Genomic DNA, 16,327 nt, shown 5'->3' on the forward strand with positions numbered 1-16,327 from the left:
GGATGAGTTCTGCTGCATGTCAGGGTCACACTCACGGATCTATGCTATCTGGTACCAGAGCAGGACTAATCATTTGGTGTGTTTATAAGGAAGTGTGTGTGTGTGAGAGAGAGACGGGGGAGGGTACAGAGGAGGGAGGGGGCTGCGGGTTCAACAGCCTGGAGGACGTCAGTAGGTTCGGTGGGCTGCGTCGTGCGTCTTGGTGCGGTGGAGAGCGGAGAGCGCGCAGCCACGGTGCGTAAAGGAGCTCCACCGGGAGGAAAATGTGGAAATATCGCCTTTTATATCTCCCCGCCCGCTGCTCCGTCTCCCCTTAGAAGTTCCAGTAACAGGACACTCGTCTATTTTTAAACATCCGACCTCAGATGCGCAGAAGATGGAGCCGCTGTGCAACGCCACCGATTATTCTGACGGGACGAACGCGTCCGTGAACTGCAGCGACGGCTTCAACCAGTTCGTCCAGCCGGGCTGGCAGATCGCTCTCTGGGCTGTGGCGTACTGCAGCATCGTCGTGGTGTCTGTGCTCGGGAACACGGTGGTGATCTGGATTATTCTGGCGCACAAACGCATGAGGACCGTCACCAATTACTTCCTGGTGAGTGAACAGCGAGTGAGTGAAAGTGTTTATTCAGGTTCCAGGTGGAGTGTTTAGGTTGTTAGGAGAGTTTACAACCATCATGAACTTTAACTCCTGTATGAAGGATGTCACAGAAATATGAGGAGTTAATGAGGAAAGACTGATAATTAATGAACCTAAATAACCGCTACATGTCTGGATTAATTAAGTGAATCAATGCAGTGATTCAAACTCTCTTCTTTCTATATATCAAAACAAGGAATCACAGAAGTGTTTTGTAACTTTTGAAACATTTCAAGTGAAAACTGCGACATATTTCCTTTCAGATTCAGTTCATTGATCCCTTTGTAAATCACCTAATTCCGCATTTATCCTAGAAAACTTTCAGTCTCTGTGTCCAAAATCACAGTGATGGAATGTAACTGAATACGAATGAATGCTTGGGAACGATTGTATCTTACTCAGGTGTTTTAAAACATCACTGTTCAATGTGGCTCTCAGGAAAATTAGAGTAATTTCTTATTTTAAACTGTAACTGCAGCACTCTTGAGTTGCCTCCTGTGTGTGAGTGGTTCTCCAGGCTTTTGCCAAAGGAAAAAAAAAAAAAAAAAAGAAGGAGCGCAAGTACAAAAAAAACCTGTGAAATCATATGAAAACAAAACATAAATACACTGACTGGAATTCAGAACATGCGGGAGGTCGGAGGTGAACTGTATGTTTACCGCAGGTCAAGATTAGCACCTGTTACTGCACATTAAAGGTTGTTTCCCCAAGAAATTAGTCTCCCAGGCGACTCTTCCTCCCAAACACAACCGATCAGATGCTTTAGTTTGTTGTTTTTAAGTTTTAAAAAGCATTTAACTCAGTTTCCTGAGCAATAAACGTGTTAAAATCTGATATATCGCCTCTTGCTTGCCACTGGCTGGAATTAAAGGTTGTTAAATGTGTTCAGGCTCCTGGAAGAGGCACTAAAAGTCACGGCGTCACGGTGAGTCGTGCTGCAGGAGGCTGTTTTTAATCCTTTTTGAGTCGACACCATGATATCCTCAGCAAACACTGTGACTTCTGCAGCCACAGCAGACAGAAAGGTTTAAACCTGTCATGGTGGGCAGGCGTCAAAAACTGTAATTTAATACCTGTTTTATTGTCTTTGGCTGACACATCTGGCTCACCTGGGTCACTTTGCATTAATACAAGCAAAATATCACGAGGTTTTGTTGTTGTTCTGCTGATAAACACTGAAACATAAGGACAACTAATGCAAAGTATTTTATTCTTTGACTGTTTTGATTATGAAACAGGTGTTAAATGTTATTCTCGGTGGTGTAACAGAAGCCCTGGTTAGCATCACGTGTTGCATGTGCAGATATAAACGACCGACTGATTGTTGTTTTCAATGCTGCTGAATGTTTTCTCCATTAATTGATTGATTGTTAGATCTGTATGTTCCATCAGTGAGTTTAGTTTATTACAAAACATCATATTTTACAAACTCGTCACATGCTTGGGGTGTAAAATTCATAACTTGTAGAGTAACTAGTAACTTAAGCTGTCAGATAAATGTAGTGGAGTAAAAAGTACAAAATAAAAGGCAGTACAGTACTTGAGTAAATGTATTTATCAGGAGTATAAACCTGTTGAAACTCAGCTGCTGGTGTGCGTCACGCTCTCCCTCTCCTGCAGGTGAACTTGGCCTTTGCAGAAGCCGGCATGTCGGCATTCAACACGGTGATCAACTTTGCCTACGCGGTTCACAACGAGTGGTACTTCGGTTTGGTTTACTGCCGCTTCCACAACTTCTTCCCCATCGCAGCCATATTCGCCAGCATCTACTCCATGACGGCCATCGCTCTGGACAGGTGTGTGTGTGTGTTTGTAGAGTGTGAGTGGGGTTTTTTTTGTCTTGCAGAGACTGTGTGTCTTTTAGATAGATGTGTTGGGTTTTTTTTATAGGAGCCATTTTAAACCGTATCATTTTAAAGGAGCTGTTCCCTCAAAAAATGAAAATTGAATCTTTATCTCCTCCCTCCATGCGGATGGAAAGTCAGGGGAAGTGTTGTGGTCTGCAAAACATTTCTGGAGCAAACTGTTGCAGCGTTCTCCCGAACAACTGAAGTGGGTGGAAACTCATTTTGAAAGGGAAATACAAAAAAAAAAAAGTTCAATACAGCTCAACTTTTCCTCAAATGCCCTGAGATATCGAATAGAATTGAAAAGATGTTTCAAGTGTGAACTTTTAACTCCGTAGCTGCAGCGATGATTTATGTAGGAGTACAGCAGGAATATAACGAAAAGTGCGCTTGCGGACAGAAAACAAAAGGGAAGGCAGAGGGAAAATACCAAAGTGATACAAAAACTAAGCAAGAAAACCACGAGGAACAAACCAGGATGGAGGAAAAGACACAGGAACACAGCGGATAACAACAACAGACGACCCAACAAAGAGCGAGAGGACGACGCAGGTCTAAATATAAACTGATCTACAGTTGCAGGTGAGGAGACACCTGGAACATGGCAGTGCTAACGAGACCGACAGTCAGACGGGAGCTGATTCCAGGAGCACAGAGACGGATGTAAAGATCGCTACAAAATAGACAGAAAGTCAACAAACCACAAAACCCAAAACATGACAGATTCCAGCTGAAAAGGATGTAAGTGACGACATTTCAACTTCCACTTGGATTACACCTGATGACCTGTACAGAACCATGTTTTAACACTGTAAGTCCAAATCTAAGTAACCTGTTTTAATAAGATTTCTGCAGTGCAGTTTTCGCCGTGATGCTCCTGTGAACTGTTCCTTTAAATCTTACAGGAGGAGCTCTTCGCTGCAATATAAAGGATGATCTTGGTTCTTGGTGGGACATGTGAGCATGCAGTGATGTCTAAAAAACTAACCCGGAGCAGTAAGAAGCATTGTGAGGACATTGTGAATGTAAAAACTCAAGACAGTTGGCTGCTGACACCAGAAATCTCAAACGTCTGAGTGTCCTTGAATGCAACAATGGGGAGACTTTGGTACTGATGATAATGTCAAAGATGCTTCACACAGGAAGGAGGCACAAGAAAAAGCACGAAGACGAGAAATAAATGGTGGCAAAGTGTAAGATTTCTTGGATGGGTGATGTTAATTGTTAAGTAACTCATCCATGTGTTAAAATCTTCTTTCTCTGTGTGTCTGTGTGTGTTTTTCAGATACATGGCGATCATCCATCCCCTGCAGCAGAGGCTGACTTCCACAGAGACCCGTGTGGTGATCAGCGTGACGTGGATGCTGGCTCTGCTTCTGGCCTTCCCTCAGTACTACTACTCGTCCACCGCGCTGCTGCCGGGACGCACGGTCTGCTACATCGACTGGCCCGAATACACCGGCGTGGACTTCAAGAAGATGTGAGAACCTCCGTCCAACACGACCTCTCAGTGTTTTAGTAGAGTTTGACATTTTGGGCTTTTATTCTCTTTAGTTCTGTCTTGATTGATCTGTGCCACACTAGCTCGAAATATTTGTTTGGCAAACTTCTAGTCTTTGTGCTAAGCTAAGCTAACTAAATTCTCATTTCCGCTCTTCGCTGTGACGTGTGACTGACAGGAAACAAGTTATTCCTAAAAAATACTGAGCTTTTCTTGTAACTGCAACAATCCAATTTAGTTAAACATGCACGCAAGTCATGAGATTAAGGCCTAATTTGAACCGTTTTGGTAAATGTGGCGTAAAACTGGTGCTTATTTTTTTGAACATGCACTCCTTACATGCTCCTGCAGTAATCAGAAGCTATTCTGGCTGCTGGTATGTCAAATATTTGACGTCCAGCATTAATCCAGCTTTGATATTCCCCGTGCTGGCAACACACCTTTCTGGTTAATGTGTCTGATCCCGTGTCATCCCTCACTTGACAGGATGCCTCATGCTTCAGGGAGGCTGCAGGCTGAACGAGCGCGATAACCATTTCTCCTCCAGGGATTAATTCAGGATATGAAAAAAAATAAAATAAAATAGACCCTGCAGCTGAAGTGACGTCTCTTCAGGTGATGAATCTGTCTATGAGGATCGTTCTCATGTCTGGTCAATTTTCTCCTGGAAATATCTGCGCGGCTAAAAGTGGAAAAGGGCATTTGATAAATTTGCTTCCAAAATTAACGCCTCAACCTTTCTGCAAAATGAAAGCATCTTTAATTTAGTGCCGCTGATTGCTTTGGTCTGAGCGCTCTGCAGGAGAAGGAGATGAGGAATCACCTCCATGTTGGTGTGTGTATTGGAATGTGTGTGTGTGTAGCAATGAATGTAAACCTGCAGTGGATGATCTGACAGGTGAGAGTCCCTCAGGCATCAGACGGATCTCAGGTGGTGGAGTGTGATGTGGCCACAGAAACAACCAAACTAAAGAAAAGAGTCTGCAGACACGCGAGCTGCGAGGCTGAACTCAGGCTCAGCAGCGTTTCTTGCTAACTGCTCACGACGACATGCTAACATGCTCATAATGACGCTGCCCATGCTGATGTTTAGCACTTAGTTTACCATGATCAGCAACTTAGTGTCTGTTAGCATGTTAACATTTTCCGATTAGCACAAAACACAAAGCACAACTGAGGAGATGTGTTTAGTTTAGCAGGAACTTAGATTCTTCAGTCACACAACCGACCGCAAAATAGCCAAAATGTTTGAGCTAAATGCTAATAATGCTAATGTTTAGCAGACAAATGCTAATGTTTGCTCATTAGCACTAAACACAGAGTACAGGTCTTGTGCAGTAAAAGAAAAAAGAAAAAGTATACATATAAAGCTTTTTGTGACGCAGTGATGTCACTCAGTGGTTAAATAAATTGCATTATGGGTAATGTAGGCGCGGGGTTTTGAAACACTGTTGAACTCATTATGGAGAGTTTAAAAAGAAATGATCAAAATCCAAACAGCAGAGCCAAAATAGTTCAAACATTCTTTTACCTTTTTAAAACCTGACGCCTACATTACCCACAATGCATCTCAGCCACTGAAGGGCAATTCGTCAGATGGCGTGCAGCTTCCTCTGGAGCCTCAAGAGACTTTATACAATTTTTTTTTCGTACTCCCTGAAATCTAAACAGACTTTATTGTGTATTAGTGGAGTTAGAATGCTTTATTGATCGTCAGAAGAGAACTAACAGCTACGTAACGTTACTCAAAGTAATTTAAATTATCTCCGACTTTCTCAGCTGCAGCTTTAAAGTGATGAACACAAGAATGCCTCAATTAGTCTGACAATTAAAAAAAGGCATCATGTTGAGAGCTGAGTTTGTATTTTTACTTTTGCACTTCTGGAAAGCAGTATTTCTACACTGTTCTAATGCGAGTACTTCTTTTATAAAATTATCATCACACAGTTTTAGAAGAGCGTTGGTGCGGCGGCGTCTGAGACATGGAGCACGATATCGAGCCTCCGTTATAACTGCTACAATAAATACTGCTGCCAGTTTCCTCTGCAGAGTGAGATCAACCTTGGGATTGGCTTTTTGGTTTGTTTAATATTTAATCTGATGACGGCTGGAGACACATTCAGCTGAAACACAGTCACACACCAGTTAGACACAACTGTGTGTTTGAAAGCTGCAGAGTTACTGGAGGGTTTTTGAGCACAAAGCGTGACACAATATTCATTTATTTCCCTCTCTCTCTCTCTCTCACACACACTCACACACACACACACACACACACACACACACACACACACACTCCCCAGATACTATGTGTGTGTGACACTGCTGATCTACTTCCTGCCCTTGTGCATTATGGGATGTGCGTACACGACGGTGGGAGTCACCCTCTGGGCGAGTGCGATTCCCGGGGACTCCTCTGAACACTACAAAGAACAGCTCATCGCTAAGCGCAAGGTGATGCAAACACACACACACACACACACACACACACACACACACACACACACACACACACACACACGTTTTTGTCTGCGGCCCTCTGAGTGCGACCGCGCTCCACCAAACCTCATTAAATTTAATGGTTTTTTAATCCCTGCCTGAAAACGACAACGGAAAAAAAAAAAATGTGGGACGATTATTTTAAAGCCTCCCCGTCGCCGCCGTGTCCGTCTCTGTGGCAGGTGGTGAAGATGATGATCGTGGTCGTGTGCACTTTCGCTGTCTGCTGGCTGCCCTACCACATCTACTTCCTGCTGCACCAGTTCTTCCCCGACTTGTTCGAGCAGCGCTACATCCAGCAGGTCTACCTGGCCGTCATGTGGCTCGCCATGAGCTCCACCATGTACAACCCCATCATCTACTACTGCCTCAACAGCAGGTAGGAAGTCTGGTGTCAAAAAAACAAAAAAAAACTGTCTGTCTGTCTGGACGTCATGTGGAGGGTAATCTGTATTCGTGTCTGTAATCCCGTATATTTAATGCCTTTTTAATCCACCCGGTTTTGAATTATTTGTCTTCCACCCGGCAGGTTCAGAGCAGGTTTCCAGCAGGTGTTCTGCTGCTGCGCTCCTGCTGTCGCCAAGGAGGAGCTCGAGCTCAAATCACCTCGCTACCTGCAGACACAGGTGTGTGTGTGTGTGTGTGTGTGTGTGATGTCAGGTTCAGACATCTAGTGGTTACAGATTGCAACCTGCTGAACACCCCTCGTCTCATCCTCCCTACTGTGCCCGCTAAAGACGGGTAACTGTAGGAAGATGTTGTACGATATAAAACACTCATCATAACGATTCTTAGTTTTATGTGATAATGCACAAATTAAAACATAATTGTTGTATTATATTCTATTCCTGGACCTTTAAGATGGTCCAAAAAAATGTCTTGCCAGAAACAATGACCACGCTCTGGTCCCCGACCAATCATAGTTTGTTATCATCGATGTCCTCACTGATGTGATGTGAAGGAGTCGGTCTTAGAAAAAGAAAGAAAAAAGCCAGCGTGACCTTTCCTCTGTTTCACAGTTTCGACCTTGCAGCACCAGCGACATCGTTCCTCTGTCAGTTGACCATGTTTACAGCTGAAGAGAGCTCTGCGCTCCTATTGGTTGATGTCACTGAACTTTTTTTTCTGTCTGCCTGTCGAGGGGCGGCAGTTGTCGTCCACTGTGATTCACAAAACTGAGAGACGTTTTAAAGCCAGAGATGGAGGTTATATGACAGAAATCTCGCCTTTTCTCCCTAAAAGACAATTTGGTTTATATCAGCTGGACCAGGTAACACATCAGCCATTTTGCATTGAAGAGGAGGAGATCACACTAATATATATGAACCTCCTAAACCCTGAACGCACCTTTAAATTTCCCTCTACGCAGTTTTAAAGTTATAAATCATTTTTCCCAAACTGCATGACAACAAAGATTTCAGTGTTTTTTGTTCAAACGCCTCTTTTAAGCTCTATGATGCTGGTGGCATCGTCGTGTTTATCCTTTGGGGGGAAATAAATGTTTTAAAGGTTTGATTGGTGAGTCTATACGAGCAGTATCTACGTCCCAGTGTCCATTTAAAATAAAGTTCTGGCTGTTCATTTAAATGCCTGAAACAACTGATTGGCGGTGTTACCAAGATGGCTGCTGAGTGATAAGACTTGTCTGAATGTCTTTGATAAAACCGTCCGTCACGTCCTTCGTCTGTTGAGTCGGGCTGTTATCAGGCTGAAATCATCTGAAGTCGTCTAGACTCTTCGAAGAATGACGTTAATTGAAAAAGTATTTGACTGCTTGTCAACTCCAATCACAGCTCAGGGCAGTTAACCACAGCAGGTCTGTCAAGCTTCGGATTTCACTACTGCAAACGAGGAACTCGACGTTTGACGAGGCTGCACAGAAACTTTGTGTTAACGTCTTCTATGTCAGCTTTTCTACTCCAAATGATTGTAGACAGAACTTTTAGCTGGCGACTAAGACGATGAGGACAATAGTGTCTCTGTGTGAATCTGTTTCCAGGTGAGCATCTACCGAGCCAGTCGGATGGAGACCGTCGTGTCCACGGCCGTCGATCCTGCAGCAGAGGAGCAGAAGAGTGCCGAGCTGCAGGCCTACAGCCCTCACAGCCGGCCTCACGTGGAGCTCACGTCCAACGGCGCCGGCTCAGAGGCGTTTAACAAGAACCCGACCAGCCCGTCACAGTAGAGCAGACACCATCAGGTGGTGCTGTAAACAAAGTGTCGAGGTGTGACGGGACTCGAACGTGCCGTCGGCTCGCTGCGTTTAAACGGGCCGTCGTGTTCAGATGCTCACCTGCTGTGGTTCTGGTCAAGTGCTTTATATTCTGAGGAGGCCCGGTTTGATCTAACATCACATGGATGATCGTCAGCGGTGGAGAGGAACAGCTAGTACATTTATACTCAAGTGCTGCACTTATACGAGTATATCCATTTTATATTACTTTATACTTCTGCTCCATATTTTCAGAAGGTAACAGAGAGCCGGAGTCGCGACCACAGGGTTCTTTATATCAGAAAAACAAAAGACAAATAATTGTTTTGAACCCGTTTGAGTTGTGTCATGACTCAAGCACACAATGTTTGTCAATTCAAAAGATAATAAAAGTCACAGTTTGTTGTAATTAAAGTGAAATACCATTTAGCTTTGTGTCAAATTGACAACATGTCTTTGATTCATGGTCCCATGAGGTGAACCAGACGGGCCGCGGCTTCAGCTCTCTATATTATAGTTTGTACTCCACTACATTTATCTGACAGCTATAGTCGCAGGTTATTTGATAGATTAAGACTTTATATTCAGTCATTATTATTTATTACTTTAACAGAGCAAAACTTGGTACAATAAAAGCAGCGTCAACTTAGGGCAACTTGTCGTTTACATCAGTGGCTCCTGATCTGAATAAATTAGGCCACAGACCCGTATGTAAAAAGAATTTAACTTATAAATTGTCATACATTGTGTCATTGTGCAGTGACGTACAAGAAAGTATAGTTGAAATAAATTATTCAGTTTTTGTTGGGGACGTCCTGGAACCTCGTCAAACCCCACAATAAGAAACACTGATGAAAAAAATCATCATTTTTTGGCTAAAGAGGTCAAATTATATATTATATATGTTTTCAAAAAAGCGCAGATTTGATTATCAGAACCTTTTGAGGGCCCGACCCTGAAGACTAAACTAACTGTATATGAAGTAGTTCAGACCGTCTCCACCTGGAGCAGCTCCACAAGTAAAATGTACGCTAACATGCTCACGTTGACGTTGTTGATGCTTTTGTTTACCATGTTCACCATCTTAGCTTAGCGTGTTAGCTAACATTTGCTAATTAGCGCTAAACACAAATCACATTAAAGTGTTTTTTTTAAAGATCTTGGAGAGTTCTTGAAAAAGTAATATAAAGTCTTTCATGGCTCAGATGAACAGTGATGTCACTCAGTGGCCGAGTTGCATTGTGGGTAATGTAGGCTCCATGTTTTGAACAGTAAGATGAATGTGTGGGATATAAAGCAGATATCTCTGGTTCTGCTGTATCCATTTTGATCTTTTTTTTTTTAATTGTCAGTGTTGTAGGAGTGTAATACATTACCCACAATGCAACTCATCCACTGACTACTTTTTTCATATATGCGGGAAAACTCCCCGATACCTGTAAACACACTTTAAAGTGGGAAATTGGTGGAGTTACACTTTAAATACAGGTGTTGAGTAATTCTTCCACAACTGGTGAAAACACACAGTTGTGTCTGAACCGTTTGGACGCCACAGAGACACTGAAGTCGACCTCACAGTGGTTCCTTCCATCATTCAGCAAGTGTGTGTGTGTGTGTGTGTGTGTGTGTGTGTGCGTGTGTGTGTGCGTGTGTGTGTGTGTGTTTTTCAGGCTGGTTTTGGAAAGCATGACCATCGGCCTCCCCCGGCAACAGAGTCACGTCAAGTTGAGTTTGTGACTCGGTGTTTGTGTGGAGTGGAAATAGGAAGACGTGTGTGTGTGTGTGTGTGTGTGTGTGTGTGTGTGTGTGTGTGTGTTTGAGAGAGAGAGTGTGTGTTTGTGTGTGTCCTAGCACCTGTTGGACGAGATTAGTCCCTTGTTTTGACAATGTGTAGTGCAGAGTTCATTCTGCAGCAGCCGGGTCACAGGCCAGCTAAATATAGAGGAGTGGACAGGGGGGACATGGAGACACATATATGAGGGATTGATAAATCGCAGGAGGAAAGAAGAGGACGGGAAAACACGAGGAGCTTTACCCCCCGTGCATCTCTTTGACTGGCTGAGGACGGCGGGGGGGGGAAGTGGAACATCAGCGGTCGGGAATGATGTCTATTTGAGGCCCGCAGACGACAGCTGCACACATTCAGTCAAACAACCGTCTGTTTACTGGACTGCTTTACCTGTTTAACTGCTCTATTTATTGTCATGTGAGCGCAGACAGGATGTGTGAGGACCAAATGTTATCATGTCGGGTGCTACGAGGGCATTTACTGGTCCAAGAAACGATCCATCCGTCCCGCGGCAGCGACGAGGAAGTGCTCTGTTCTTTTTCTCTTTTCACTTCCTGTCCACAAACAGGAGGTGGGGAATGTGTCATGTTGTGTCGGTTGGCATCTTCTGCTTGTGATCAACATGTAACTGTGTTTTTTAAATCAAATATCTGATCAGTTTTATAATCTAACGTACGTGAGAGAGTCAGCTGCTCATCTCACAGTTCTGATATTTACACAGTGACGAGTCAGAACGTGTTTGTGTTTGATTACGTGTTCATAACAACATGACATGACGCGTGATTATTGTTGTGCAACAAGCTGATTGTTCCGAGTTATATCATCAATAAAATATATATTGTGTTACATATGAGGGTGGAAAGTTTGAAATCAGATTCCAGACCGACAAAGTGAAAGTCAGCTGGTTTGTAGATGTTGTTTGTGATTTAATAACTTGAGTTAAACATCAGAGCTCCTGAAAAACTGTCGCTATAAAAAGCTACGACTCAAAGTTAGATAGTCGCGGTGACTTCCTCATAAAATGAAAATACTTGTTTGTTTGTGACTGACTTTTAGAAATATTCAACAAACTGTTTGACTTTGACTTCTATCCATTAAATCAAGCGACAGAAACAAGAAGGTAAAAGACAAACAGGAAATGAAAATGACAAAATGGATCAGCTGCATGAAGTCAATAGAAGAGGCTGTGGTGTACGTTACCCACAATGCAACACTGAGTGACATCACTGCAGGCAGTTTATCAGAAACTGCAGCTTCCTCTGGATCTACAAAAAAGACGTTATAATTCTTTTTTTCACATCTGCAGTTGTTCTCAAGTCCTGTAAACACACTTTACAGAGTCAGTTCAACCAAAAGGAAGATGAAGCAAATGGTGAATTAATCTAATTTAACAAATATAACAATAAAATCAACTCTAACATACTGGGAGGTCAACCTGCTGCAGGCTGACTTAGACAACAGTAAATAAACACAAGATGGCGCCAACAGAGAGGGAGTCTGCAGACAACCAGGGTGATGTGGCTCTGATGTAACCACACAACACACAACAACACAACACAACACCTGATTCTCAGAATCCCTCCAGATGTTTGGTTTTGGTTTCTGTCTGTGTCACGCAGGTTCAGATGTCGCTCTCAGAGAGTCTCAGCTGTGTCTGTTGAAACTGAACATGTCAACGCTGTGAGCTCCTAAAATCATCTTGTAATGAGGACAGATGTGTTTCAAACTGGAACCAAAGTCTTTAACTACGTGCAAATCACTAAGAGAGGTCAGTAAGTTGTTATTTGAGTGAAACAGCCCTTTAATAATGTCTCTAACATAAACTCAGCAACATGTTTGAGGAAAGTTTCAAAAAATCACATCAAGTATTTAGTCTTTAATGGCCATTTGTGTTAAAGAATGAGAATAAACTCAGTGATTGTGACATTACTGTGCTGCCACTAATTGAGCTGATATTTAATATTTATTTAATGTACGTGCATCCATCAGCTGACAGTCAAGAACAGTGATGAAATCTTACATACATTTCCAGAAAATCAGCAGAAGAAAATGTGAGTTAACACAGACTGTCATCAGTTTATAAAGTGTAAATATGAGCTCATTTGTAGATGGTCGAGCTGATTCTCAAAACTCTGCAGGAGAAGAGACTCAACAAGAAGGTCAATAAAAGAGCTCAGGCCAGATGGAAATATGATATTCTGCTAGTTTTGTGTGTTAATGTGTGAATCTGATGGTTTACGGTCTTTTTTTTTTATCACTAAATATGTTTTGGTAAACACTGTTCTGTGACATATTTTCAATTTTTTGTCATTTTCGCTTGTTTTTTATCAACAAATCCTAATTTTGGAACAAGAGAAGTGAGATCAGGGGTCTGTTTGTTGTCATTTATTGTGTTTCTGTCAGGTGGAGCACAATTTGAGGTGAAGGAATCAACTGTTTTTAACTTTTAACTTTTAACATCTCCATCATTCAGCTGAAAGTTGTGAGGGCCAGAAAACTCAAACAATATCAAACAGGACTGAAAACGGACACCAAGCTGCCTGAAGCCCTCAGGCCTCCTCAGCTCCACCCAACACTTCAATCACAAACCACTTTGATGCGTCAGCATAACAACACGAACACTAACAGGGTGGAATCAGCATATAAAGACTCCTGAATGTGATGTGACACCTCCACTTACCTCCCACACCTCCACAGGTTTCTCCTCCAAACAGCTCAGAGGATCAGGTGATTAAAGGAAACAGCTCGGGGCGACTCAGATTAACAAACCACAACACGGCTTCTAAAGAAACAACAGCTCTGATGTTTGTTTGTTGTATTGTTTGTGTTTAAGATCTATCACGACCCTGTTTTTTACTTCACATTTACATGCATCCCCGTCCAAAGAGCGCATCTGAAAAACTCAGTTCGAGTGCATGCACGACTTCCACGCTTACACTTTTTTTAAGTTGTGAAACAGTGAGCGAGCTGCAGGAGGGTGTCTGGAGGGCATCTGCTCTGCTGCAGCTCCACATTTACATGATAGTAAATCTAAAAGCGTGCACACTGAGAAGAGAGGGCCCTCAAGCTGCTGGTTACGGGTCTTTGTAACTTAAAGTGAGGAATGAAGACCCCTGTGGGTTTCCATGCAGAGACTTTTTTTTTTTTTTTCCCGCTGTCAGCAGCGGATATAAATTTGCAAAAGGCCCCAACAGAGAGGCATGAAGGTCGACACAGAGAGGATGGAAGACCTGAGAGCTGCAGATTAAAGTCCTCTGTGTCTCTGAAGGGTCACCGTATCGGTTTCAACGACAAACAACAAATAAATAACTCTACTCATGTGGAAATGGAAGGTTACACTCTGAATTTTCAGGTGAAAGTTCTGAACTCCACACCGAAGATTTGTACAGATTTACTTCCAGCAGATCCGTCTGACTGCAGCGTTCAACTGGAATTAATGGAAACCGCAGAAAAAAAACTGGTCTAAATCCTGGTGTCTTTGTCTGGACAAATGTCAGATATGTAACAAGGTCACGTTTACATGAACACACCAACAGACAGACTAACACCAGACTTTGACTTACAACCCTGCTGCGTGTCTCTGAGGAGAAGTGGAAGTCATTATCGCCCGAGATAAAGGCTGTCGTGCAGATAAAGAGGTCAAACTCCTCCATTCGGATCGGAGTGTGCTCACACACAAACCACTTTCAACGCCCGGCGGCAGACAGACAGGTGGGAAAACACCAACAACACAAAGTCTGACCCCTGCAAAAAACACTTGAGAGAGTTTGGATGCTTCGTTTTAGAAATAACACCGACGATATTAAAGTGCTCGCGGTGAGTTCAGGCTCAAAGAGGCTTACAGTCGCTGTCACAGCTTCCACAGTATGATGTGATCAGTAAAGTGAGTTTAGAGTCAAAACAAGTGTTCAGACTGCACCTTTAAACTGTGGAGAGTTAATTCATCACTTTAGGTCAGGCTGGATGGTAAATCTTTATAAAATTTAAAACAATCTGTGACATCTATTGCATCTCTGTCCGTCCTGGGAGAGAATAACTCCCTCCTCTGTGGTTTCTTTCCATTTTTTGTCCTCACTGTGATCTGAAATTGTGATTTTTGACGATGTAGATAAAATTGAAAACATGGTAGTTAATAAAAAAGTTGTGTATAACGATGATAAGTAACAAAAAAGAAAAACAGAGTATGCAGAACTATTTTGTGCATGAGACACAAATATAATAACAGACTGTAAACAACAAGTGTGTTGTTGTTGTTATGCAAAGATAAAAGTGTGACATACGGCAAAATATCAGCAATAGAAGCGATGAAGTGAACTGAATGATTGATTTAAGGTGCACAGTGTCCATTCATGTGTCAGATATTGCACATATGGACAGACAGGAAACATTTAAAAAGAAATAAAGGATAAATAAATATTAGTTTGGAGTGTGAAGTATTTGCACACACGTTGGACTGAACTTTGTGTTTGTGTGGATACGATGTGCAGGCCGAACCTTCAATAAATCAGAAGACAGCCGCTCATGAATTTCAGTGAATTGCAAAATATTTCTCTCACAGTTGCATCTCGTAAGAATACTCGGGTTTGCTTCAGGAAAATGTGGTTCATGCATTTAAAATATACTCTTTAACAACAGGCTGAATTCTCCTATGTGCTTGTTGTCTCGGTCTTCTTCCCCTCCCCGGTTTGGACTAACAACCCAAACTGCTGGAATAATATGACAAAGTAATTTGAAATGCTTATTTAACCTCCTCTGCAACACAAACCCAAGGGAAACCCCTGGAGCCGATCTTGACCGGGTCCCCTCTCTGCCAGAGGGGAAGGCGAGACTGAAGTTGACTAAAAGTCAGATCACATAACGAGCATCTTTAGATGTGTTAACTGGGGCAGGACGACCTCCGTTTGCCCTGCAGGGCCTGTTTTTCTCCTCTGGTGAGCTCAGTGAAGCTGCAGTCAGGGTGGAGCTGGATGCATCCTTTGATCCAAGCATTCAGACCAACATGGTGATTTAATTTACGAGTAAAGAACAACTGAAAAGATGGATAAAGTAAAAACATTTGTTAGGTTTCTTGAGCCGTATGGTTTAATCTATCGAAGTGTACTTGTTGCCGTTTCTGTCCAGAGGACCAGTCGATCAATCAGTCAGTTAATAGTCTAGAAACTTTCTGAATGTAGCATTTACTGCGCCCTGTTTTCTTGCCTCAATCTAACGTTGTAATTTTAGGTGTTTTGTATGACTGTTTTTTTGTTTTTTGGGTTTCTACCTGAAGGTTCCTGCATGAAATCTGGTGTGTTGTCAGGGAACAATATTCGTCATAAGGCCTGAACATTTCAAGTCTCTCACATGTCAAGTTTCACCTGTTCGAGTCGCTTCACCTCACACTGTCTCTTATTGTGTTTTTTGGCATATCTTCCCCTGAAACAGGTATTTTTCTGCATCATTGCTAAGTTTATCTTGAATTTCTTCGCCCGCCTCGAGTGTTTGGTCTGGTCTCCACCATGAGAAGTGGTTTACAAACTGCTCTCGCCCTTTTAGACACAACAAGACGGCCTTCTTTTGACAGGACGACCACCGGTTACAGTCTTGTGTTGCTCTTCTATCTCTCAGAGAGCTAAGCTTTGGGTCTACAAGTGACCCGGTTTCTGTTCGAACCATCCATTTAGATCTTCTACCTCGAGTTTAGACCTGAGAAAGCTCCTCGTCTCTCAGAGTAACAATCTGACTTCTCACGTGTTCACTTGCTTTTGACACTACAACAATTTTTTTGGTAGTCTGTTTGCTGTGAACATGCAAAAAGAGAAGGTGAAAAAAAAAAAAAAAGAGATCACACGTTCATGAG

At 42.7% G+C, this 16,327-nt stretch overlaps 1 protein-coding gene across 1 annotated transcript; it reads left to right on the forward strand.

The window, feature by feature from the left end:
• The first annotated feature begins 172 nt into the window (after window positions 1-172).
• LOC119030063 (substance-P receptor-like) lies at window positions 173-11,288 on the forward strand. Its single transcript, XM_037117392.1, has 7 exons — window positions 173-595; window positions 2,261-2,436; window positions 3,773-3,967; window positions 6,292-6,442; window positions 6,670-6,866; window positions 7,017-7,113; window positions 8,487-11,288. The coding sequence occupies exons 1-7, from the start codon at window positions 377-379 to the stop codon at window positions 8,670-8,672; spliced, it is 1,221 nt and encodes a 406-aa protein (XP_036973287.1). The 5' UTR covers window positions 173-376; the 3' UTR covers window positions 8,673-11,288.
• Window positions 11,289-16,327: the final 5,039 nt, after the last annotated feature.

The sequence above is a fragment of the Acanthopagrus latus genome, chromosome 12 (assembly GCF_904848185.1).
Source record: "Acanthopagrus latus isolate v.2019 chromosome 12, fAcaLat1.1, whole genome shotgun sequence".
Classification (NCBI taxonomy): Eukaryota; Metazoa; Chordata; class Actinopteri; order Spariformes; family Sparidae; genus Acanthopagrus; species Acanthopagrus latus.